The following is a 24,506-nucleotide window of genomic DNA, read 5'->3' on the forward strand; positions in this document are numbered from 1 at the left end:
TGGAGATGGTGATGTATAAACTATAATTCACATTGTTTACTTTAGCATTCTTAATATCAGTTTGAACAAGAATGAGTTTGGACAGAAATGTAATATATGCAGACTTTGGGGAGTCATTCGCTGACTTCTGGCTTTGATAAAGAAAAACAGGACTGCATTGAAGCAGATTCGGATGGGAGCATTACTAAATTGCACGAAACTGAAATGAATGCATGGAGACGTCAGTGGATTTGGAAAAGATGCCTTTGGGTTTGATTGACAGCATTCTTGCGAGGACGAACTGGTAATTCTGAATTGACAAACTTTGGCTCCTCCTATTTGCCTAAGACCTTTTCCAAAGTTGTTTTTCCGTGTTCAGATTGGTTTTCTCGCCCTGAAGGCGGGTCGTATCTGCTTCTCCCTATTTTCAGCGCGATATGCCTGGAACTGTCAAGAGTGCCTGAGGCAGCGACCGGCAGCAGTAGGTGAGGCGTCCGGGGGCTGGGGAGGGAGGCGAATGGTGCAGGTGAAGTGTCGGGAGTTGGGGAGGGAAGAGAGGGCTGATGGTACAGGTGAGGTGCCGGGGAGGTTGGGACTGGAGGGGGGAGGGAAGTGCAGGTGAGACGCCCGGAGGTTGGGACTGCCTCCAGTTGGCAGAGAGTGCAGATGAGGCGCCGGGATAGGGGTGGAGGCGCCCGGAGATTGGGACTGGAGGTGCCTGGAGGTTGGGAAGGGAGGAGAGGGGATGTGGTGCAGGTGAGGTGCCGGGAGGTTGGGGAGGGAGGAGAGGGGATGTGGTGCAGGTGAGGTGCCGGGAGGTTGGGGAGGGAGGAGAGGGGATGTGGTGCAGGTGAGGTGCCGGGAGGTTGGGGAGGGAAGAGAGGGGATGTGGTGCAGGTGAGGTGCCGGGAGGTTGGGGAGGGAGGAGAGGGGATGTGGTGCAGGTGAGGTGCCTGGAGATTGGGGAGGGAGGAGAGGATATGTGGTGCAGGTGCCTGGAAGTCGGGACTGGAGGCGGCAGATAGTTCCCGGGGTGGGAGTGGGAACGTGACAGGGGCGCTGCGTTGGCAGTCAATAGGCTTTACCTTGTGGCAGCCGATAGCTTTCCAATGTTTTTATTTCTCCCCGTGGGAATGTCTCGCTGTCTCTGACACGTTTATCTCCCTCGCTGTCCCTGTCTTCCTTGATTCTTGTCCTCCCCTCGCATCATCCCTTTTTCTCCCAGGGACGCATCAAGCGTCCACTTGGGCTGTGAAACTCCATCACATTGATTCTCCCCTCCTTCCCCGGCTTCTCTCTCTCTCGCTCTTCTTCGCAATCTCAGAGCCAATGTGCGTATTTGTCTTCCTGTCTCCGTCCCTTCGCCCCCAGCCCTCCATTCCACTCTGCCCCCCTTCTCTCTCTCTCTCTGCCTCCCTCTCCCCTTTTGCTTTTTTGCCTCTGTCTGTGTCTGCCGTGCAATTGCGCTTCAAGTCATGACGGTCTCCCTGTCTGTCACTCGCCCCCTCCTTCTCCTCAGCCTTCTCCATTCCAGCCCTTCTGAGGGCTAGTGCACGTCTTTTTGAGTTGCTCCTCTCCGGGTCCAACTCCACATCGCAATCCTCTCCTTTCCTCGTTTCCTTCTATTTTACTTTAGCTGATCTTTTTAATCACGCCCCGTCTTTCTCTCTCTCTCTCACCCTCCGCCAGTTCTTTTACTTGTGTTTACTGAAACAAACAGAAGTGTCAAGGAATAAAATGCTCTCTTCTTGCTAAGTAATGGGGTAATAAACAGGAAGGTTTCGGCACCGGGGAGGATATCTGCGTGACTGATGGTGCCCAGAGACGGTGAAACAAAATTCTGTCCAGCCAATGTCACACATTGTTGCTTCATCGAGCGCTGCAGCTTCCTTGAGGAACTGGCCCCGTTTCCAATACCAGCCCGTAGGGGATTTATTTCGTCGAATAAATAAATAATAGAGACGGAGAGAAACTTCAGCCGATCGCGGCCGTGAATTCTGAGGCCGGGCCGTCAAAACCTGGGACCCTGACTTCCCCAGAGGTGTTTGGGGGCGTGGAGGGGAGCAGGGTTGTGAAGCAAGGCAGGTGGACGGGGGTGCATGGGCGAGACGTTCAGATCCTCTGAGGATTGCGTCCATTTCCTTTCTTTGTATCTCCTGTAGTCTGTCTTAACGGGATGTCTCCTCGATTGGGTCATACCTTGCCTTCCTCTTTGCGCAACACCCTCGCCTGTCTGATGTCCCAACTTAATTAGTTGCCCGTTAAACAGTTAACTACTTTTACCTTGGCCGGCTAATGAGCGGTGGCACCCAGTCCCAGCAAATGTCCACTTGGCAATCCACATATATTAACCTTGCACAAAAAGGAATGAAACACATCGACAGAAGGGTTTACCTAATGGATGTGTGCCTCCTGCGCTGCCCACTGCGTTAGAGAGAGGGACACGAAATGGAGATAAAGTATCCTCAGTAGCCACAAGTTGCAATCAGACTCGGCGACGCGTTTGACTTCGACAGGAGACGGCCTCGCCTGCGCTTGGAGGACTGAGCAGCGAAAGGCCACTTGTCGGATCGCTGGGCACTGCGAGCCCGAAGACGGGAGACGGTCTGCTGGCGGAGTGGAGACTAGGAAACACTTGCGGCACCAGGAGTCCTGGTCAAGAGGGAGTGAAGAGGCTGGAAGGGTGGATATCAGCTGTCAAAGGGAAGGAGAGTGGGTCTTTGGATGGCGACCTCCCAGATGGATGCACGCAATGAAACTAATGGAGATCAACTACCAGGGTGGTGGACATTGGAAGAGATGGGCCATCCGAGCGCTGAAACCCATTAGAGCACCTGTCAAGTGCTGGACTGGATTGGACCATCCCATTGGCCCACCTGCCAGAGAGCTGGATCACATTGGCCCTCGTGCCAGAGTGCTGGAGCCCGTTGGCCCACGTGACAGACGCCCATTGGCTTGCGTGTCTGAGGGCTGGACCCCATTGGCCCACTTTGTAGAGGGCTGGACCATATTGGAACACTTAGTCCATTGGCCTAAGTGTCAGAAGGCTGGGCCCCATTGGGTTACCTGTTAAAATCTGGATCCCATTGGGTCACCTGTTAGAGGTCTGAATCCCATTGGGTCACTTGTCAGAGCTCTGGATGTCATTAGGTCACTTTTCAGAGGATTGGACCATATTGGCATACCTGGACCTGTCAGAGGTATGCACATTGCAATAACACCCTTTAGAATGCTGGACAATAGGAGAAGACCTACCAAGGGATGTTACCTGTCAGACTAGGAAAACAAGATGGACATTAGCATTATATGTTGGGAATACTTGTTAGAGAAGGGAAGTATATTCTCAGAGGAATTCCCCTGATGTATTCTAGGAGAAATTCTGTAGATCTATGTGGTGTATTAACATAACAATTACAGCACGGAAACAGGCCATTAGGCCCTTCTAGTCCGCACCGAACCAAACACCCCTTTCTAGTCCCACCTCCCTGCACAATGCCCATAACCCTCCATCTTCTTCTCATCCATATACCTGTCCAACCTTTTCTTAAATAATACAATTGACTCCGCCGCCACTATTTCTCCCGGAAGATCATTCCACACGGCTACCACTCTCTGAGTAAAGAAGTTCCCCCTCATGTTACCTCTAAACCTCTGTCCCTTAATTCTTAACTCGTGTCCTCTTGTTTTAATCTTTCCTCCTCTTAACGGAAATAGTCTAAAATATTGTGTGCTGCATAGTCCCCGAGCCAATTCTTGTAACCTTGCAGTGTGTTTTCAGACTGCCTTGGTGTACATCTGGGGGTTCTGTGTACTAATATATAACACAGTACTCCAATCATGTATTCTCAGATTAGGTTCATATACCAGTGCAATATAATGATTATTGTGAAGTTAAAGCTTCAAGGTTACACTTGAGCCACGTCAATCATGGAACAGCAAAAAGGTTTGTTTTGCATGCTCTCCAGTATGATCACCCATACATCAGTGCAGCAGAATAAAACCCAATACAAAGTAGAGTTACAGTAAGGGGTCAGTTTGAATGGAGTAAGAAAAACATCATTTTACTAGTGTGAGGTTCATTTAGGAGTCTGATAGTGGCAGGAAAGAAACCGTCCTTGTATCTGATGGTGTATGATTTCACATGGAAAGATCTGTTTACTCATGTACCACATTCCCATGTACCCATACGGTATATTTCAACAGAGACCCTCTGCACTGCACAATGAATTCCCATAAGTGCATGTGTATCTGTTTGGTGTACTCAGGGAGAGGGGCGATGTGTGGTTGATGCAGATTTTAAAATTTGGACATACAGGAAAGTAACAGGCCATTTCAGCCCACAAGTCCATGCCACCCAATTTACCTCCATTTAACGTACACCCCCAGTACGTTTTGAACAGTGGGAAGAAACCAGAGCCCACAGAGAAAACCCACACAGACGCAGGGAGAACATACAAACTCCTTACAGACAGCCCAGGATTTGAACCCCAGTCCAGTCCTGATCACTGGTCCCATGAAGGCCTTGTGCTAACTGCTATACCAACCATGCCACCCCATATATTTACATGTTTTCTGAATAGAAATAGCAACATTATGCAGAAACACTAAGCACCTTTGTTGTAGTTTGAATAACTGAAACTCAAGACCTGGGTCTGATCTGGAGTGTACTGGCCCTTTAGAGTGGAGATAAGTGATCTCTGACAGCAGGTCAATTTGGGAATTTGATGTGCTGACAACTGCAAGGTATAATGTGCAACTTATGTGGGCACATCACAGATGTTGAGTCTGAAAATGACTCTAAAATTATGCTAATTTCTTCACTATTTTACATTACCTGTTTTCTTCTTGCAGGCTTGCATAATTTCCACCAGCTTACCAAGTTACACTGATCACATTGGAGTCCAGAACTTGTGCAATGCAGCAGGTCCGGAGTCACCAATCAGTCCGGAGGCCAGCAGCAGAGAAGGAAGCCTGTCCCACTGTGGGCAAGTCCAGGTAAGGCAGTTAAGAACTCATTCACTGCCTTCCCCATTGGCCCAGGTTCCTCTGTGCAATGTCCCTCCTTTCAGATGCGATACCAAGGAGGAGAAGGACCCCTTATTCGCTAAAACCTAACTCTGATGGGTACTTATGATATAAACTGGAGTTGAGAAACTCTTGGAAATTTATGTTGGCTGATGACTGCTCCAAACCATTTCTACCAAAAACAAGGTTAGAACTGCAGAACTATAGAACACCGCAGCACAGAAAAAGGCCTTTCAATCCTCCAGTCTGAGGTAAACTATTCTTCTGCCTAGTCCCACTCACCTTTACCCAGGCCATATCCCCTCCATTCCCCCCCATCCATGTATCTGTCCCAATTTTTCTTCAGTAAAAATTGAGCTTGCATTCCAATTTAGCTGGCAGCTCACTCCACACTCCCACTCCTCTCTGTGTGAGATTTCCCTCTAATGTTCCCTTTAAACTTTTCCCCTTTCACTCTTAGCCCATATTCTCTAGTTTTTAATCTCCCCTAACCAAGCTTGGATTTACTCTATTTATATCCATCATCATTTTTTACATTTCTATCATTTCTCCCCTCTTTCTTCTATGCTCCAGGGAATAAAGTCGTGCAATCTTTCCCTGTTTCCATCTGGATGTTAAGGAGTTGTAGATTATTCCTGCACGAAGCATATTATCAGAGGCTGCTGTTAGCTCATTGGGGCTATGAACCCTCTTGGTTGCGAGCTGTGGATTGCACCTCAGGACAGGGCAGGTTGAAAGTCCAGTAACTGCCTTCCGCAGGGATCACACCCTCCATGACTCCCTTGTCCACTCATCCCTTCCCACTAATTTCCCCCTTGGCTCCTTCCCCTTTGGACGCAGGAAGTGTCACTTCCTCCCTCAGGGCCCCAAACAGTTTTTGCAAGTGAAGCAATACCTCATTGCTAGTGGGAGTGATCTACTGCATCCAGTGCTCCCATTGTAGCCTTCTCTTCATCAGAGAGATGAGACACAGACTAGGAGATTCCTTCACTGAGCAACTTTGCTCAGTGACAGGGATCACCCAGTGCCCAACCATTTCAATTCTGTGTCCCACTCCCATGCTGACATGTCTGTCCATGGCCTCATGTACTGTCAAATTGGCATTAATATTGACTTCTCCAGTTTCTGCTAGCCTACTCCCCATTTCCCCCTCTTCCCATCCCTCTGTCTTTTTTCCTTCAGCTCTCCACCCCCTTCCCTCTCAATGCACGGAGCTATTCTCCCTCTCCTTGCTTGCAGGTGGGCCCTCCCTCCCTTATCAACCTCCTGCCTGTGGGACTGGGCCCCTCCCCTCCACTATTTTTTTCAGCCACCTGCCACATTTTGTTCATACCTTGATGAAGGGAAAACATTGGTTATGTATCTTTATCTCTGCTATATTAAGTACACTGACCTGCTGAGTTACTCCAACATTGTGTTTTTACTTCAATCATGGAGTCTGCAGACTTTTGTGTCTTACCCCTGTAAGTCCACTTCACTAAAAAAATCTGGGGATAAGGGAACATGTCATCAAGGGCAATGTAGAATAAATATATGTCATCAGGATTCTGTATTCCAATCCCTGGGCACCAGGGGTTAATAAATGAGTTGCTCAGCAGATGGATCTTTGTCCTTGTGCAGGGTAAATTAGAAGCATGCAAGGTCCAGCAGATCTGGTCCTGTTCTAGCAATGAGGTGAAGTGCACCAACAGCTCTTTCCCAGAGGGTGAAATTAGGAAACGGGTAAGCAGTCTACACCTGGTCACATTGGGGGATAGGCATTAAGTAAGAGGGAAGGTCAGTTGACTATATCCCAGTCCTTGGGATTGGGGTAATAAGGTAGTGAATCAACACACTATACCACAGGGAGGGAGATCTCTTTAGTTGCTACACAGGAGGAATTACAAGATGGTCCAGTGATCTGCAACCTGGTTCCTGTGTTTAATTAATCGTGATGTTTCCTGCTTTCTTTTTTTTTTTAAATTTTTTTATTTTTCACACCATAAATCACGTTAGCCATGATATACACTTTTTCTTTTTCACACATATACAGTGACTTTTTCTCCCCCCCCCTCCCTCCTCCCATGCCACCCCCACCCCCCCCTCATCCATTTTAGGTATATAATCTAGGTTGCATTAAGCCAGTCAGACAATGTTGTCATTCAACAAATATACACCAGAAATTCTACGGAGTCCATTCTTTTCTTTTCTTCTCCTTCCATCAACTTAGGTAATGTTTGTTCCCGGTAGGTTTTCGCTATTGTATTTAATGTAAGGCTCCCATACTTGTTCGAATATTTCAATATTATTTCTTAAACTATATGTTATTTTTTCTAATGGAATACATTTATTCATTTCTATATACCATTGTTGTATTTTCAAATTATCTTCCAATTTCCAGGTTGGCATAATACATTTTTTTGCTACGGCTAGGGCTATCTTAACAAATCTTTTTTGTGCATCTTCCAAGTCAATTCCAAATTCTTTATTTTTTATGTTACTTAGGAGAAAGATCTCTGGATTCTTTGGTATATTGTTTTCTGTTATTTTATTTAATATCTGATTGAGATCATCCCAAAATTTTTCTACTCTCTCACATGTCCAGATTGCATGAATTGTTGATCCCCTTTCTTTTTTACATCGAAAACATCTATCAGATACTGTTGGGTCCCATTTATTTAACTTTTGCGGTGTAATGTATAGTCTGTGTAACCAATTATATTGTATCATACGCAGCCTCGTATTTATTGTATTTCTCATCGTTCCAGAACATAATTTCTCCCATGTTTCCTTTTTTATCTTTATATTTAAATCTTGTTCCCATTTTTGTTTAGTTTTACCATTTGTTTCCTCATTCTCCTTTTCTTGCAGTTTAATATACATATTTGTTATAAATCTTTTGATTAACATTGTATCTGTAATCACATATTCAAGGTTACTTCCCTCTGGTAAAATCAAATTGCTTCCTAATTTATCTTTCAAGTAGGATTTCAGTTGGTAATATGCCAGCGCTGTATCTCCAGTTATATTGTACTTATCTCTCATTTGTTCAAAGGATAAGAATCTACTTCCTGAAAAACAATTTTCTATTCTTTTAATCCCTTTTTTTCCCCATTTTCTAAAGGAAAGGTTGTCTATTGTAAAAGGGAGTAGCTTATTTTGCGTCAATATTAGTTTTGGTAATTGATAATTTGTTTTATTTCTTTCTACATGAATCTTCTTCCATATATTGAGGAGATGGTGTAATACTGGAGAAGTTCTATGTTGTACCAATTTTTCGTCCCATTTATATAATATGTGTTCAGGTATCTTTTCCCCTATTTTATCTAATTCTAATCTTGTCCAGTCTGGGTTTTCCCTTGTTTGATAAAAATCTGATAGGTACCTTAATTGTGCGGCTCTATAATAATTTTTGAAGTTTGGCAATTGTAAGCCTCCTTGTTTAAACCATTCTGTTAATTTATCTAGTGCTATCCTTGGTTTCCCCCCTCTCCATAAAAATTTCCTTATTATTTTCTTTAACTCTTTGAAGAATTTTTCTGTCAGTTGTATTGGCAATGCCTGAAATAAGTATAGTATCCTTGGAAAAATGTTCATTTTAATACAGTTTATCCTTCCTATCAGTGTTAGTGGTAGCTCTTTCCAATGCTCTAAATCGTCCTGTAATTTTTTCATTAGTGGATTGTAATTGAGTTTATATAATTGGCCTAGATTTTTGTTTATTTGTACACCTAGGTATCTTATTGCCTGCATTTGCCATCTGAATGGGGATTCCTTCTTAAATTTTGAGAAATCCGCGTTATTCATAGGCATTGCTTCACTTTTATTTACGTTTATCTTGTATCCCGACACTTCTCCATATTCCTTCAATTTCTTATATAGTTCTTTTATTGATAGTTCTGGTTCTGTTAAGTACACTATCACATCATCCGCAAATAGACTGATTTTATATTCCCTGTCTTTTATTTTTATTCCTTTTATATTATTATCTATTCTTATCGATTCTGCTAGTGGTTCTATAGCTAGCGCAAATAATAATGGTGATAGTGGGCATCCCTGCCGCGTTGACCTGCTTAAGTTAAATTGCTTTGATACATGTCCATTTACTGTCACTTTCGCTAACGGTCCCTTATATAATGCTTTAATCCAATTAATATACTTCTCCGGTAAACTGAATTTTTGCAATACTTTGAACAAATAATTCCATTCTACTCTGTCGAAGGCCTTCTCTGCATCTAAAGCAACTGCTACTGCAGGTGCTTTATTTCCTTCTACTGCATGAATTAAGTTAATAAATTTACAAATATTGTCTGTTGTGCGTCTTTTTTTGATAAATCCAGTTTGGTCTAAATTTACCATTTTCGGTACCTGTTCTGCTAATCTGTTTGCTAATAGTTTAGCTATTATCTTATAATCTGTGTTTAGCAAAGATATTGGTCTATATGACACTGGTGAGAGTGGATCTTTCCCTTGTTTTAGTATCACTGTAATTATTGCTGTTTTACATGAATCTGGTAAGTTTTGTGTCTCATCAATCTGGTTGATTACATCCAGGAGGGGCGGTATTAATAGGTCTTTAAATGTTTTGTAGAATTCTATTGGGAGTCCATCCTCTCCTGGTGTCTTATTATTTGGTAATTTTTTTATTATCTCTTGTATTTCTACTGTTCCCAATGGTTCTGTTAATTTATTTTGTTCCTCTATTTGTAGTTTTGGTAGTTCAATTTTAGTCAAAAATTCATCTATTTTCCCTTCTTTCCCTTCGTTTTCAGTTCGGTATAATTGTTCATAGAATTCTCTGAAGTTTTCCTTAATTTCTTTTGGATTATATGTAATTTGTTTGTCTTTTTTCCTTGTTGCCAATACCATTTTCTTAGTTTGCTCTGTCTTAAGCTGCCATGCTAAGATTTTGTGTGTTTTTTCACCTAGTTCATAATATTTCTGTTTTGTCTTCATTATATTCTTCTCCACCTTATATGTTTGTAATGTTTCATATTTTATTTTTTTTATCCGCCAATTCTCTTCTTTTGGTTGTATCTTCCTTTATTGCTAATTTTTTTCTATGTTTATTATTTCCCTTTCCAACTGTTCTGTTTCCTGATTATAGTCCTTCTTCATCTTGGTTGCATAACTTATTATTTGTCCTCTAATGAATGCTTTCATTGCGTCCCATAGTATAAACTTATCTTCCACTGATTCCGTATTTACTTCAAAGTACATTTTTAATTGTTTTTCAATAAATTCTCTAAAATCCTGTTTTTAAGTAGCATGGGGTTTAATCTCCATCTATACATTCTTGGAGGGATGTCCTCTAGCTTTACTGTCAGTATTAAGGGTGAATGGTCCGATAGCATTCTCGCTTTATATTCTGTTTTTCTTACTCTATCCTGCATACTAGCTGATAACAAAAATAGGTCTATTCTTGAGTATGTTTTATGTCTAGTCGAGTAGTATGAGTATTCCTTTTCTTTTGGGTTTTGTTTCCTCCATATGTCCACAAGTTTCATTTCTTGCATTGATTTAATTATAAATTTGGTTACTTTGTTCTTCCTGTTAATTTTTTTCCCCGTTTTATCCATATTTGGATCCAAATTCAGATTGAAATCCCCTCCTATTAGTATGTTCCCTTGCGTATTAGCTACCTTCAAAAAGATATCTTGCATAAACTTTTGATCTTCTTCGTTAGGTGAATATATATTAAGTAGATTCCAAAGCTCCGAATATATCTGACATTTTATCATAACATATCTCCCTGCTGGATCTATTATTTCCTCTTCTATTTTAAATGGCACATTTTTGCTAATTAATATAGCCACTCCTCTTGCTTTTGAATTATACGATGCTGCTGTTACATGTCCTACCCAATCTCTCTTTAATTTCTTGTGCTCCAATTCAGTTAAGTGTGTTTCTTGGACAAATGCTATATCTATTTTTTTCCTTTTTCAGTAAATTTAGTAGTTTCTTCCTTTTAATTTGGTTATGTATTCCATTAATATTTAAAGTCATATAGTTCAGCGTAGCCATTTTATATTTTGTTTATCTTCTCCTTCCGTTTTTCCATCATTACCTTTCCTCCTTTTCCATTTCTGTTTTCTTATTTTCAACTCTTTACAAGACAACATTCCTACAACATCCAACATTTTCCTTATTCTCCTATTTCTTGTTTCCTGCTTTCTGATACATTCTTCACCTGAAAATTTTCAATTCATCTGAAAATTTTATATTTCACCTTTATCACCTCTGTTCCTAACAAACTGTATCTACTTTTCAATATTTTTATTGAATTTTGTAAGTAAAGCATACATAGGTAATAATAAGTATCCAACAAAGTAGATATTCTATAACATATGGCTACAAATAACCAATGTTACATTGAAAAAGACAAAAAAATAAAAAAGACATAATATGTAAAAATTATACTAATAATTAACCGCTCCCTTGTAATGTTAAAGTTCATTTCAGTCTTAGAACATCTAATTTTTTTCCAAAGTCGAGGATGTCATCACATCTGATAGTAGGAGGGAAAGCATCCTTCCATCTCACTAATATAGCTCTTCTTGTGATAAAGAGTGTAAAGGCAGCTATATGGGATTGTAGCCCAGACAAATTAAACTCAATTGGCTTACTCATTCCAAACAGGGCAAGAAAAGTTTCAGGAGTCATATGAATATTAAGAACGAAAGACAAGGTGGGAAAAATACTTTCCCAGCAGATGGAAAGAGAAAAACAAGACCCAAACATATGAAACACCGTGCCTTCTTCAGTCTTACAGTCACATTTTGAAGAAATATTAGAATAGAATTTAGCCAATCAAACTTTGGAGAAGTAGCTCGATGTACTACTTTAAATTGTAATAATGAGTGTCAGTCACGTTGTATCTTCATCTGTATATTATCTTCTCCTGCATTCTATCTGCACCTGTAAATCACCTCCTATCCCATCTGTACCTGTACTCACTTCTGCCTACTCTACTCCCACCTGTATATCTCCCAAACTCATCACCTGTACTCACTTCAGATTTGTGTCTGCCCATACTCTACCTCCATGTTCCCATGTGAACTTTCTCATCCCAACTTCCACCTCTCCCTGCACTCCACCTCTGCCTGTAACTATATCTATTTGTTATTTCCACCTGTACTCCATCTCAACTTTACACCACGTCCAATTCGTGCCAAAATTTGCTGTCGCTGGAAATCTGACATGGACAAATATTCATCCATACAAAAATAAATAAATGAATATTGTTTCATGAATATGAGAGTCTCGGATGGTTAGTGCGAACAGTTCTTTTGGTTGTTCCGCGTTCTCGCTGCCTGTGGGAAGAATCTGTTCCTCGGCCTGATGGTACTGGCTCTGATACTCCTGTATCTCTTTCTGTCAGGAACAGCTGAAAGATGCTGTGTGAGGGGTGGAAGGGATTTTGCACTCCCTCTTCAGATAACGATCCTGGTAGATCATATGGAGGGGGGGGGGGCATTGGTGATGGGGAAGGGTGACTCCAGTGATCCTCTCTGATGGTCCTGCAGATTGACCCCCAATCCATTTCTTGGGAGCCACCACACCACACTGTGATGCAGCCAACCATGATGCTCTTGATAGAGCTCCTATAAAAGTTTGACATAATGGTGGCCGGTAGACTTGCCCGCTTCAGTCTTCTCAGGAAAAGCAGTGACTGTTGTGTCCTTCTGACAAGTGGGGAGATGTTGAGTGTCTGCAATAGGTCACTAATTAGGTAAAAGACCCATTATTGACACGTAATACTACATTTAGAATTTAACATACATGAAATTCTTTAACTTTTGCCTGCCGTAAGACAGAGAGTTGTCACTTTGTCAAGTTCCCACCACAGAAATGAAACCCCAGCGAGGAATGAACTTGCAACCCCTGTTTACAAGACCAGTGTTCTAACCACTGAGCTCTCGGAACTGGAGTTAAGTGAACTTCAAGGAATTTGGTGCTCTCCATTCTCTCTTCTACAGAGTTGTTGATGTGAGGTGGAAGGTGGCAGTTCCTGGTCCTCCTGAGGTTCACGATCATCTCCTTCGTTATCCACATTGAAACTCAGGTTGTTAGTCTCACACCACTTCATGAGATTTTCCTCCTCTTCTCTGTAGAGCAGCAGGAGGGGCTAAATAGGGAGCAGAGGCCAGTAGACGGGCTTGTGTCCAGGGCGGAGAATTTGAATTTCAAAAGCTGGGGTGAAGCCCAGAGATGATGCTCATTCCCTGCAGGTAAACTGGAAGACAGCAGTTCACACATGGACCTTGCTGCATCCAACAACATGCCTAGTTTTCAGGGTGGAGTGAGGCATTCTGCTTTGAGTGTTTCAGCCTTCCTGGCTCACCTCTCACTATGTTCTCCAGGAAATTGTTTGCCTGGATCCTTTCAGTAGGCTTTGTTAAACGTTAAACTCTATGCTGAGAATTCTTTTAATTCCTCATTTTGTACTGAAAATTGGAAACTTTAGCTCTGGATCCTGTGCATCATTTTGATTCGGTCCCTGCGATATACTTGCAATATGAACAACACTTCACATACATACAAATTGTTGTTATGTCATCTCTCTTCACCTTTAAATTACAAAGGCTTCTGGGTATTAACAGGAGTCTGTGATGTTGTTCAGGAGAGGGGGACATACTGTTCCACCTAACAACTTCATCAAAGATTCAGCCCACATTGACATGGCTTCAAATTTAATTAATACAGGAATGAAGACATTCAATAATTGTAAGTAAACACATCCAGAAAAGTATATACTTATTATTTCTTAGGGAAGTTTGATAATTGACATTGCTGGTAACTTACAAATCTCAATGGGAGATATATAATTCATGCTCTAAAAAGACATCAGCTAAATTCATGACTTTGCACAATTACATTCACCATCTTTGAGGAGCTTAAGTTCAATTTCATAAATCCCCTCTCAAATGTTTGATATTGATCAGTGGCTCTCTCCTTGATTATATGAAACTAAAATATTTGAACTTATTTTAATAGCTTTGCAATAGCAGAGTTGAAACCTCTGATTTCACAACCAGCTCTCTATACCAACCTCTTCTTCCACTTCCCCTGCCACTATAATTCTTCCTGTTTTCAAATTCCCCTTTTTGCGCTCATACAACCTAAATGAAAGAGGTGCCTGGTGAATGCAGAGAATGAGACTTAATTATTGTATCAACACAGCTCTTCACCACACACACACCAGGAAACAGCAGGATCAGGGATTTTTACTGGAAATCATCTGTATCTGGGAAACCAACAGGATGAGGGAATGGGACTGAGGCACCATCAATAACTTCACAGACTAGAAGTTGTAGAGAAACTGATGGGCTTTTATTCGCAACAGAATGGATGTCCGTCCAACATAGTCGACTGTCCTGGACTGAGGAGGGGGCTGTGACACAGTTGCCTTTATTTAGGGGCCAGTGGGAGGAAGCTCAGGCACAGTCAGCCAAGGGGATGGCCTAGTACATCGAAACATATAAAGCACATACAAACATATATACAGTGATTTACCACAGGGACCTCACTGCAAATAAGCAGGATTAGTGGTGCTATGTGCTCTGAGTTGAAGAGGCAAGGGATAAAACATAAAGGTACCCAGTCAGAGGGTTTGAAATGTGTCTGTTTCAATGCTATTATTAGGAATAAAGGGGATGAACTTAGAGCATGGGTCAATACGTTGAACTATGATGTTGTGGCCATTACTGAAACTTGGCTGGAGGAAGGGCAAGATTGGCTGATGCAGGTACCAGGGGTTTAGGTGTTTTAAAAAGAATAGGATAGATGGGAGAAAAGTGGAGGGAGTAGCATTACTGGTCAGAATAGTATCACGGCTGTAGAAAGGGAGGATGCTGCTAAGGGAGTGTCCACTGAGTTGATATGGGTGGAAGTCAGAAATGGGAAGGGAGCTATCACTGTGCTGGGAATGGTCGATAGGCCCCTAAATAGCCATCGGGTCACTGAGAAGCCGATAAGCAGGCAGATTTGGAATGGTGAAGGAAATACAGGGTTGTAATTATGGGTGATTTCAACTTCTCTATTATTGACTGGCACCTACTGTCTGCAAGTGGGATAGTTGTCAGGTGTGTACAAGAAGGATTCCTGACACAGTATGTGGACCAGCCAATTAGAGGAGAGGCCATACTGGATCTGGCTCTGGGGAATGAACCTGGTCAAGTGGTGGACTTCTCAGTGGGGGAGCATTTTGGTGAGGGTGACCACACTGCCTTAGCTTCAACATAGTTATGGAAAAGGATTCTGATGGTGGAGGGATAGCAGCTGTTCTTGAACCTAGTGGTCCAAGTCTTGTGGCACCTATACTACTTTCCTGATGGCAGGAACGAGAACAGACCATATGCTAAGCAGTGTGGGTCTTTAATGATTGCTGTTGCCTTCTGACGGCAGTGTTCCCTGTAGAGGTACTCAATAGTGGGAAGGGTTTTGCCTGTGATGTCCTGGGCTGTGTCCACTATCTTTTGGAGGGATTTACGCCCAGGGGTATTGGTGTTCCCATACAAGACCACGATGCAGCTAGTCAGCACACTTTCCTCGGTAGAAATTTGCCAGGGTTTCTGGTGTCACACCAAACCTCCGCAAACTCCTGAGGAAACAGATGTGCTGACGTGCTTTCTTCACGATGCCATTGGTGTGTTGGGTCCAAGAAAGATCCTCTGAGATAGTGACTCCCAAGAACTTAAATTTGCTCACCCTCTCCACCTCCAATCCCCCAATCATCACTGCGTTGTATACCTCTGCCTTTCCTTTCCTGTAGTCAACAATCAGCTCCTTAATTTTGGTGACATTGAGTGCAAGGTTGATGTTGGGCCACCATTCAGTCAAGTTTTCAATCTCCATCCTGTAAGCTGACTCAAAATGGAAAAAGTGCTTAATTGGAGAAACTCAATCAGGGACTCCTTTATAGACTCTTACATTTGTACTTTATTGATTTTCTTTCTCTCTGTATTGCACAGTCAGTTTATTTACATTTCTTTACATGTGTACATTGAGTACAGTTTTTTTTTGCACTACCAATGAGTGGTAATTTTGTCTCACCCATTCAGTAAAAGAATCCCAGGATTTTTGAGATGTCGTGTACTTCATGGCTTCTGAAAATAAATCTGAAATCTATATATGAAGTAGAAGTAGGATAAAGATGTCAATGAGGCTCCCAGCTGGGTCAAGTTCCAGTGCACAACCACACACACTGGGTGCAACAGTCACAGCAATTCTGCCATTGACAGATCACATCAAATCTCTGTGATCTTACCAAATCAAGTTTTAAATCATTGCAGACAATTGTTGCAGCGAGCTAGTGAGAGAAGACTCCAGAACATCCCCATCCTCAGTGATGAAGGAGCCCAGCTCGTGAGACAAAGCTGAAGTATTTGTGATCATCCTTAAATGGAAATATTGAGTGAATAATCCACCTCCTGATGCTCCCAGACTGAAAGACAGCTGAGAATACTGAACGCAGGAAAGGTAACAGAATTTGACAATGTTCCAAGAAGGCTGTCTCCAGTCAAGCACTAACGGTACAATTACACATGATCAATACTTGCAGAAAGAATTGCCCAGAACTGTCCTGTTTAAAGAGTCTATTCAGACCTTTCTCACCCAAATCTCAACAAAGTGATGGAAAATGTTGTTCATCGTCCTCAGATGTTCAGTTTGTCACCAGAACCGTTCAGAACCAGACTTAATCTCAGCCTTGGACTAAAGAGCTGAATTCCAGAGGTGAGGTGAGAGTGAGTGAGGCAGCTTTTGGCAGAGAGCACCACAAAGCCCTGTTGAAATGTAAGTCAGTGGACACATGGTCAAGCACAGTAAGAATGCTGTGTGATTGCCTGAGTCCAATATTTTCAGTCCAGGATATTGATGCAGGAATCTTTCAGCATCTGAGGCTTAATTATATTCAGCAACTTCATATGAACAAACAATGAGAGGAATGAGGAACAGCAGTGGGCCTCTCCTCCAGTTAATAAGGTCATGGCGAATTGGACCAAGGCCTCAAATTTGATTTCTGGCATACCTGGAGTAATCTTTCACCCTTTCACTTGTCAAGAATAAATCTCTGCCTTGAAAATATTCAGACTCTATTTCCAACACCTCTTGATGAAGGAAATTCCAAAGACTTGAGACCCTCTGAGAGAAATCCTTTTCCCCACAGTCTTAAATGGGTGACTCCTTATCTTTTAAACAATAATTCTCTCTACATCTGCCCCTAAGCATCTTAAGTGTTTTAATCAATATCCCTCTCATTCTTCTAAGCTCCAGTAGCCTATCCATTCTTTGCTTATAACAACTTGCCCATTCATGGTATTAGTGTAGAAAACCTTCTCAATCTACTTCTAACGTATCTTTCAATAGGGATATCAATACCAAATCCAGTACTCCAGCCATAACCTCCCAACATTTGGACTCAATTCCCCTCACAGCAAACTTTCCCATTCTGTTCATTTTTATAATGACTACTAGCCTTTTGAAAACTTTGCACCAGACAACAGATCTCTCCACAGCTCAGATCTCTTAGCAATATCCTACTGTAGCCCTTTCATGTCCTTTTCGCAACTTACTTTCCTTTCAAATGTAGCAATGCCATAATCCAAGTCATTTGTATGATGTGTAAAAGTTCCCAGCAATGATTCCCGTGACACATAGTCTTGCCAATCAGAGAAAGATCTATGTCTGCCCACTTTCTTCAGGCTAGCCAATCTTCTATGTATGCCAGTATATCACCTCCTACACCACAAACTTTTATTTTCTGCTATAGGCTTTGATGTGGCACCTTATCAAATTCCATCTGGAGATCTAACTACACTATATCTACCAATACCCCTTTATCCAAGGTATGTGTTACTTCTTCAAAGGATTGCAATAAATCACTTAAACATCAATTCCTTTTCAAAAGGCCATGTTGACTTTGCCTGATTACTTTCAAGTCCCCTTCTATAAGGTCTTTAATAACAGTTTCATGCATTCTCCCTCTGGCAGATATCAAGCTAACAGTCTTCTTCCCTTTTTAAATAATTTGCTAATTTCCAGTTTAATTAAATCCTTTGAATCTTGGAAAACTGAGACCAACACTTCAGCTATTTCATTAGATATTTGTTTTAATATCATGGGATGAACCCAGCAGATGATTGTCATTTTGCTGGGTCTTCCCTCCTGTCTAATTTCCAAGTTAATGTCATATCTGAGATTTTATTTGGATTCTCCAGGGTGAAAATTGTTATAAGATGTCTGTTTAATTCATCTGTCATCTCTATCTTTCTATCTGAGACCTGTGACCTATAATGCCCAAAGAGATAACAGCATGGGAACACTGAGACTTTCTTGTTCCCTCCAAATCACACACCACCCTGACTCTCAAATATTCCTTCATCATGGATCTTCCTGCCCCACTGTGCCATGAATTGTTTCAGCACCTGCTCCATAGCGGCTCAAGGATAGTTCAATATATCAATTTAGCCTCCTCCTGCCTGGGAAATTGTGTGCAATTGTGTCCGACCAATTACAGAAAGGACATGGGCACTCTGGAAAGGGTACTGAAGAGATCTATGAGGATCTATGGACCAGTAGAACTCACATCAACAGTGATGAAGTGTTATGAGAAGTTGGTGTTGAAGCATATCAGCTCCTGTCTGAGCGGTGACATGGATTCATTCCAGTTTGCCTATTGTAGTAACAGGTCTATGGTGGATGCCATCTCATTGGCTCTACACAAAGCCCGGGAACACCTGGACATCAAAGGTGCATACATCAGGATGCTCTTTATTGACTCCAGTTGAGCACTTAACACCATCATCCCCTCAAAACTGATCAGCAAACTCCAAGACCTGGGAGTTAACACCTCACTGTGTAATTGGATCCTGGATTTCCTCATCTCTAGCCCACAACCAGGGAAGATTGGTAAGAACTTCTCCTCTACAATCTCCATCAGTACCAGAGCACCACAAGGCTGCATTCTTATCCCCTAGCTCTACTCACTTTACACCTACAACTATGTAGCTCTGCATGACCATAACACCATCTACAAAGTTGCCATGGTAGTGGGTTGTATAAGGATGGGATGAGTCAGCTTACAGGATGGAGATTGAAAACTTGACTGAATGGTGCCCCAACAACAACAACCTGGCATTCAATGTCACCAAAAATAAGGAGCTGATTGTTGACTACAGGAAAGGAAAGGCAGAGGTATACAACGCAGTGATGATTGGGGGATCGGAGGTGGAGAGGGTGAGCAAATTTAAGTTCTTGGGAGTCACTATCTTAGAGGATCTTTCTTGGACCCAACACACCAATGGCATCGTGAAGAAAGCACGTCAGCACCTCTATTTCCTCAGGAGTTTGCGGAGGTTTGGTGCGACACCAGAAACCCTGGCAAATTTCTACCGAGGAAAGTATGCTGACCAGCTGCATCGTGGTCTGGTATGGGAACACCAATACCCCTGAGTGTAAATCCCTCCAAAAGATAGTGGACACAGCCCAGGACATCACAGGCAAAACCCTTCCCACTATTGAGTACCTCTACAGGGAACACTGCCGTCAGAAGGCAGCAGCAATCATTAAAGACCCACACCACTTAGCATATGGTCTGTTCTTGTTGCTGTCATCAGGAAAGTAGTATAGGTGCCACAAGACTTGGACCACTAAGTTCAGGAACAGCTGCTACCCCTCCACCATCACAATCCTCAATGATAAACTCAATCAGAGATTCATTTAAAGATTCTTGTGCATTTTATTGATTTTCTTTTGTTCTCTCTTATTGCAGTTTGTTTACATTTGTTATCTGTTTACAATTCTTTTATTCATTTACATGTTTACGCTGAGTACTGATTATTTTTGCACTACTAATTGGTGGTAATTTTGCTGTGCCCACAGGAAAAGGAAGCTCAGAGTTGTATGTGATGTCATGTATGTACTCTGACAATAAATCTGAAATCAGAACCAAAGGAGAAGCTGGACAAACCTGGGTTGTTTTCTGTGGAGCACAGTGCTTGAGTGGGAATCTGATAGAAGTTTATAAAATTATAAGAGGCTAGATCAGGGGTGTCAAACTCAAATTCACGGAGGGCCAAAATTAAAAACTTGGACTAAGTCGAGGGCCGAACTAAATATTTATTGAAAATTTTCAACAACATCTGCATGTTTTCTCTTCTTTCAACATATGTAATGTTAAACTTTCTCTTATTAAAATAAATGTTTAATAATAGTTTTGGATAAACTCTTTCATTGTCATTGTCACTGGCCCATTTCCTTTGGAGCTCTGAAACCGTGCACATGACGAGTCAATGAGGGATGATTAAAGCAGTGGTCTTCAAACTTTTTCTTCCCACCCACAGACCACCTTAAGCAATCCCTTACTAATCACAGAGCACCAATGGCACAGGGACGCGAGTGGAAAGAAAAAGGTTGAGAACTGTTGTATTGTGGTAACTCCACATCTGATTAGGTTAATTGTTAGGCAAGTGGTCAGAGAGGACCCCCCCACCACCCCAAGAAAGGCTTAAATCACAGGAACAAAATAAGCTTCCGTCTCACTGCTCCCAATCTTCCACACAGTCCTGATGTGGAATGTGGGGTCACAGCTCCACGTTCACCCGAGTTCAGGTGCTGTCTGTGTGGAGTTTGTACGCTCTCCACTTGTCATGGACCAACAGGTCGGTCGCCTGATGAAGGCACCCGAACCTCCCGTTGAAACGCCGGCGTCCGGGGCGGTGGAGGAGTTGGCTGAGAAGAGCGCGTTGCTCCCACCCCCCTCCCATGGTTGGAGAGGGATTAAACTGCGATCTCACGGTGCCGGGCTCGTCTCCAACAAAAGGAGCGGGAGGCAGGGTCCGCCGCGCATGGAGCGAGGGGGAAGGCATCGCCAACGAGACGTTCGGTCCGGCGTCGCCGCTGAAGCGCAGACCCAGCGAGGATGGTTCCCCAACTCCAGCCGCGTCTGTGTGTCCGGGAGCCGGGCGGGCTGAGTGCAGCGCTCCGATCCCCGGGATTCGGGACTCTGAGATCCCTCCACACCTCCGGCGTCTTCATTTTCACCTTCAGTGTGCATGCAGTATACTGGCGCTGCGGCCAGTGGGCCAACTCTAATATATATTTAATATGATCTTGCGGGCCAAATATAATTATATCGCAGGCCAAATTTGGCCCGCGGGCCAGAGTTTGACATGTGTGGGCTAGATAGTCAGACATTTTTCTCCCAGGGTAAGAATGTCACATACTATGGATTTAAAATGAGGGCATAAAAGTTTAACGGAGATGTACAGAGTATTTTTTTATATATACACAATGAGGGGCGAGTATCTGGAACAGGATCCCAGGATTGTGGGGAATCAGATACAATGATAGCATTTAAGAGGCTTCTAAATAGGCACATGAATCCACAGGGAATAGTGATGTGTAAATGTCATGTGCCAACAGCAGGGTTTTAATTTAATTTGGGCATCATGTTCAACACAGACATCATGGGTCAAAGGGCCTGTACCTGTGGTGTACTGTTCTACATCCTCGGCTCCCATTTGTTATGTCTCATCATAACCGAGAACGATAATGGTCAAAGTGCATGTGGAGTTTGGTTGAGCACTGGGATGAAAGAGTGGGAGGAAATCAGTGGCTGGAAAACACAGCTTGTGGCAGTCACCTGGGAGACCAGCCTGCATGAACACATCCTAACTGTATGACTTCCAGCTGCCTGTTCCTGTCTGTCCTTTTTGACCTAATTCCCATTTGTCCCTTCCTGGTTTTGCTTCTTCCTCCATTCCCTAATGGTATATCTGTAAGTGCATAAGTGCATCTTTCTCTCTCTCTCTCTCCTCCCTCCCTCTCTCTCTCTCTCTCTCTCTCCTCTCTCCCCCCCCTCTCCCCTTATCTATCTACCCTTCCAATGTTTTTCTTGCTTATCTAGTGAATCTGGCCATCAGGATCAGGATGATCTTTAACTGATGGTCTCCTAGCAACAGGTCCATGGCTCAAGAATATTTCCAAACCGTAACCTGATTAGTATTCAAAGCACCTGTCTGCAATTCCCCCACCCTTCTCTTTACTATATACATGTCAAAACAGTTTTCCGTAACTGAATGAATGTGGTTCCAAAATATCTGGGGATCTCTATCCATCTGAAGATTTTGAAATCAGTATTTGAGTCATTTTCAGTAATGGAACAGTGTTAGTGTCAAAGATGGCCACAACCTTCATTAATGTCTGTACTGCAGTTGGATCAATATTCATTGTGTACCTGTGTCTGTAATAGGGGCATCAGAAGTCAGTGTGGGCACTGTGTAGGTACAAGGGGAGGTGTTGGTCAAAATTCAGTATGGAAAAGAGTCTGTGTACTGGAGAAGCCAGTATCTTCATGGAGGAAGGGGTTCAATGTTGGCGTTCACCTATATATGGGAAGGCAACAGCATTCAGTGCGAATTCCATATCTACTTCAGATAGGGAAATAAGAACACATGAAATTGTTCGCCCTTCAAGCCTTATCCTCTCTCACTCGAAGAGATCATTGCTGATCTCAGATGAAAAAACAAACGGCTGGAGGAAATCAGCGTGTCAAGTAGCATCGATGGAAGGAGAGGAATTGTCACTGTTTCAGCTCGAGACCCTGCATCAGGACCCGATTCAATCTTTGGCCTCACTGCAATTTTCCTGCTTAATTATCATGATTTGCGACTTCCCAAAATTCAAATATTATCTCTCCCTCCTCCTCAAAAATACTTGATCACTCAGTGGCAACAAGGTGACATTTAAGTTACCAAAAGGGCTCGGGTGGGGAGAGGTAGGAGGGATTTTAAAGGTGTGAAAGGTAAAATAAATGGCTGGTACATTTTATGCATTGCTTTGAGATGGATATTAGGGTGGAAGTTCGCCACAGAAATGAATTGGGACACGCTAAAATGTTCAGGGGTAGAGATATCAAAGGTTCACCACCCTCAGAGAGAAATAATTCCTCCTCTTTCGTGGCCAAACCTTCATCCTGAGACAATCTCCTTAGTTCCAGGCTCTTCCACTGAGGGAAATGTCCTCAGCTCAGCTGCTTAGAACTGAACGTATTTCGGTGAGATCACCACTTACTCCTCTACATATCAAATATCACTGGCTCATTCTGCTCAGTCCATAAAAAGTTCTGATTAACCTAAAGCTTTAACTCTGCTTCTCTCCCCACAGATGCAGCCTAATCTGCAGAATATTTCTACTTCAAACTTTCAAGGGCCCGCATAATATTTATTTTAAATTATTGCTTAGCCTTTTTTTTAGGATGATTCCTTATCATATGAATCAATTATTGAACCTCTAATGTGTTGCTTCTAATGCAAGTATGTCCTTCCTAAATAAGAACCAATGCTGTACATAAGGTGTGGACTCACCAAACCCCTTTATAGTTGAGTATGTCATCCCTCTCAAAAAAAATCAACATTCAATTTGCCATTTTAATTTGTTTACACTAGCATTTTGTGCAATTTGTACAAGGACTTCTAGTTCTTTTCACACACTGACAATTAATGATCTAACATGATTTAAATAATTTTCTGCCTTACAACTCTTTAATCAAAAAAGATACCCATATTTTCCCACACTGTACTCCACCTGTTATCATTTGCTTGGTCACTGAACCTTTACATCCCTTCCCAAATCTGTTTTCCTTGTCACTTCCCCCATTTCTTTGTACCTCAGCAAACCTGTTGACTTTTCGCTCTTTACCGCCTTCTAAATCACTTATATAGATTGTGAATAGGGTCATAATGCCATACAGGCATAGAGGGGGTACAGCACAGAAACGGGCCCTTCAGCCCATCACTTCCATGCCCATCTTCACTCATCCCATTTGCCAGCATTAGCACTCTCATTCTATGCCTTGCCTATTTAAGTATCTGCTTAAGTACATCTTAAATATAACATTGTATCTGATTGCTCCACCTCCTCTGGCAGCAAGTTCCAGACATCAATCAGCCTGCTGAGAAATTCCCCTCAAATTCTCTTTAAATTTCCCGCTGTTCACTTGAGAATGATACCCTCATTTTTGATTATCTGCCCTTTCTCTGCCTCCCATTTCAGCCTCCTCCACTCCAAAAACAAGCCCAGCTTATCAAATCTCTCCCTGTAATTAAAGTTCTCCATTCCAGGCCACATCCTCTGCACAATTATATCACTACTCTAAGTGTGGTCTAACCAGACTCACAAAGTCCATCACTTTGCACTTATTGGGGAATTAAGTTCCATCTGCAAGTGTTCTGCCCAATTTTGAAAAGAATCTTTTATTTTATTCCATGCCTTGACCAGGAAGGCAAGTTTATCATCTGGCATATGCACCAACCTAATTATCTATGTTGCCACTTTCAGGGAACTGTGGATTGGCCCCTAGATCTCCCTGATCATGAATATTTCTCAGTGGGCTACAATTTAATGGAAACCAGGACGTGCAGTGCTAATTTTCTTAGGTGCCAGAGCTCACCAAAAACTATGACAAGGAGGTGCTGGAGCTGCCCCATGAGATGCCTAGAGTGGCCCATTGAGGTGCCAGT

General features: G+C 42.5%; 1 protein-coding gene across 4 annotated transcripts in view; it reads left to right on the forward strand.

The window, feature by feature from the left end:
* Positions 1–347: 347 nt before the first annotated feature.
* Positions 348–24,506, forward strand: part of baiap3 (BAI1 associated protein 3) — a 96,172-nt gene continuing 72,013 nt past the window's right edge. For 2 of the 4 annotated variants that reach the window (XM_069906601.1, XM_069906604.1), the window contains exons 1-2: positions 348–464; positions 4,831–4,974. In XM_069906601.1, coding sequence (XP_069762702.1) covers positions 4,895–4,974 — 80 coding nt within the window. In that variant the 5' untranslated portion in view covers positions 348–464; positions 4,831–4,894. Of the gene's footprint in view, positions 465–2,296; positions 3,180–4,830; positions 4,975–24,506 lie in introns of those variants that run through there. The other 2 variants (XM_069906603.1, XM_069906602.1) reach the window with 2 other exon arrangements.

The sequence above is a fragment of the Narcine bancroftii genome, chromosome 12 (genome assembly GCF_036971445.1).
Source record: "Narcine bancroftii isolate sNarBan1 chromosome 12, sNarBan1.hap1, whole genome shotgun sequence".
Classification (NCBI taxonomy): domain Eukaryota; kingdom Metazoa; phylum Chordata; class Chondrichthyes; order Torpediniformes; family Narcinidae; genus Narcine; species Narcine bancroftii.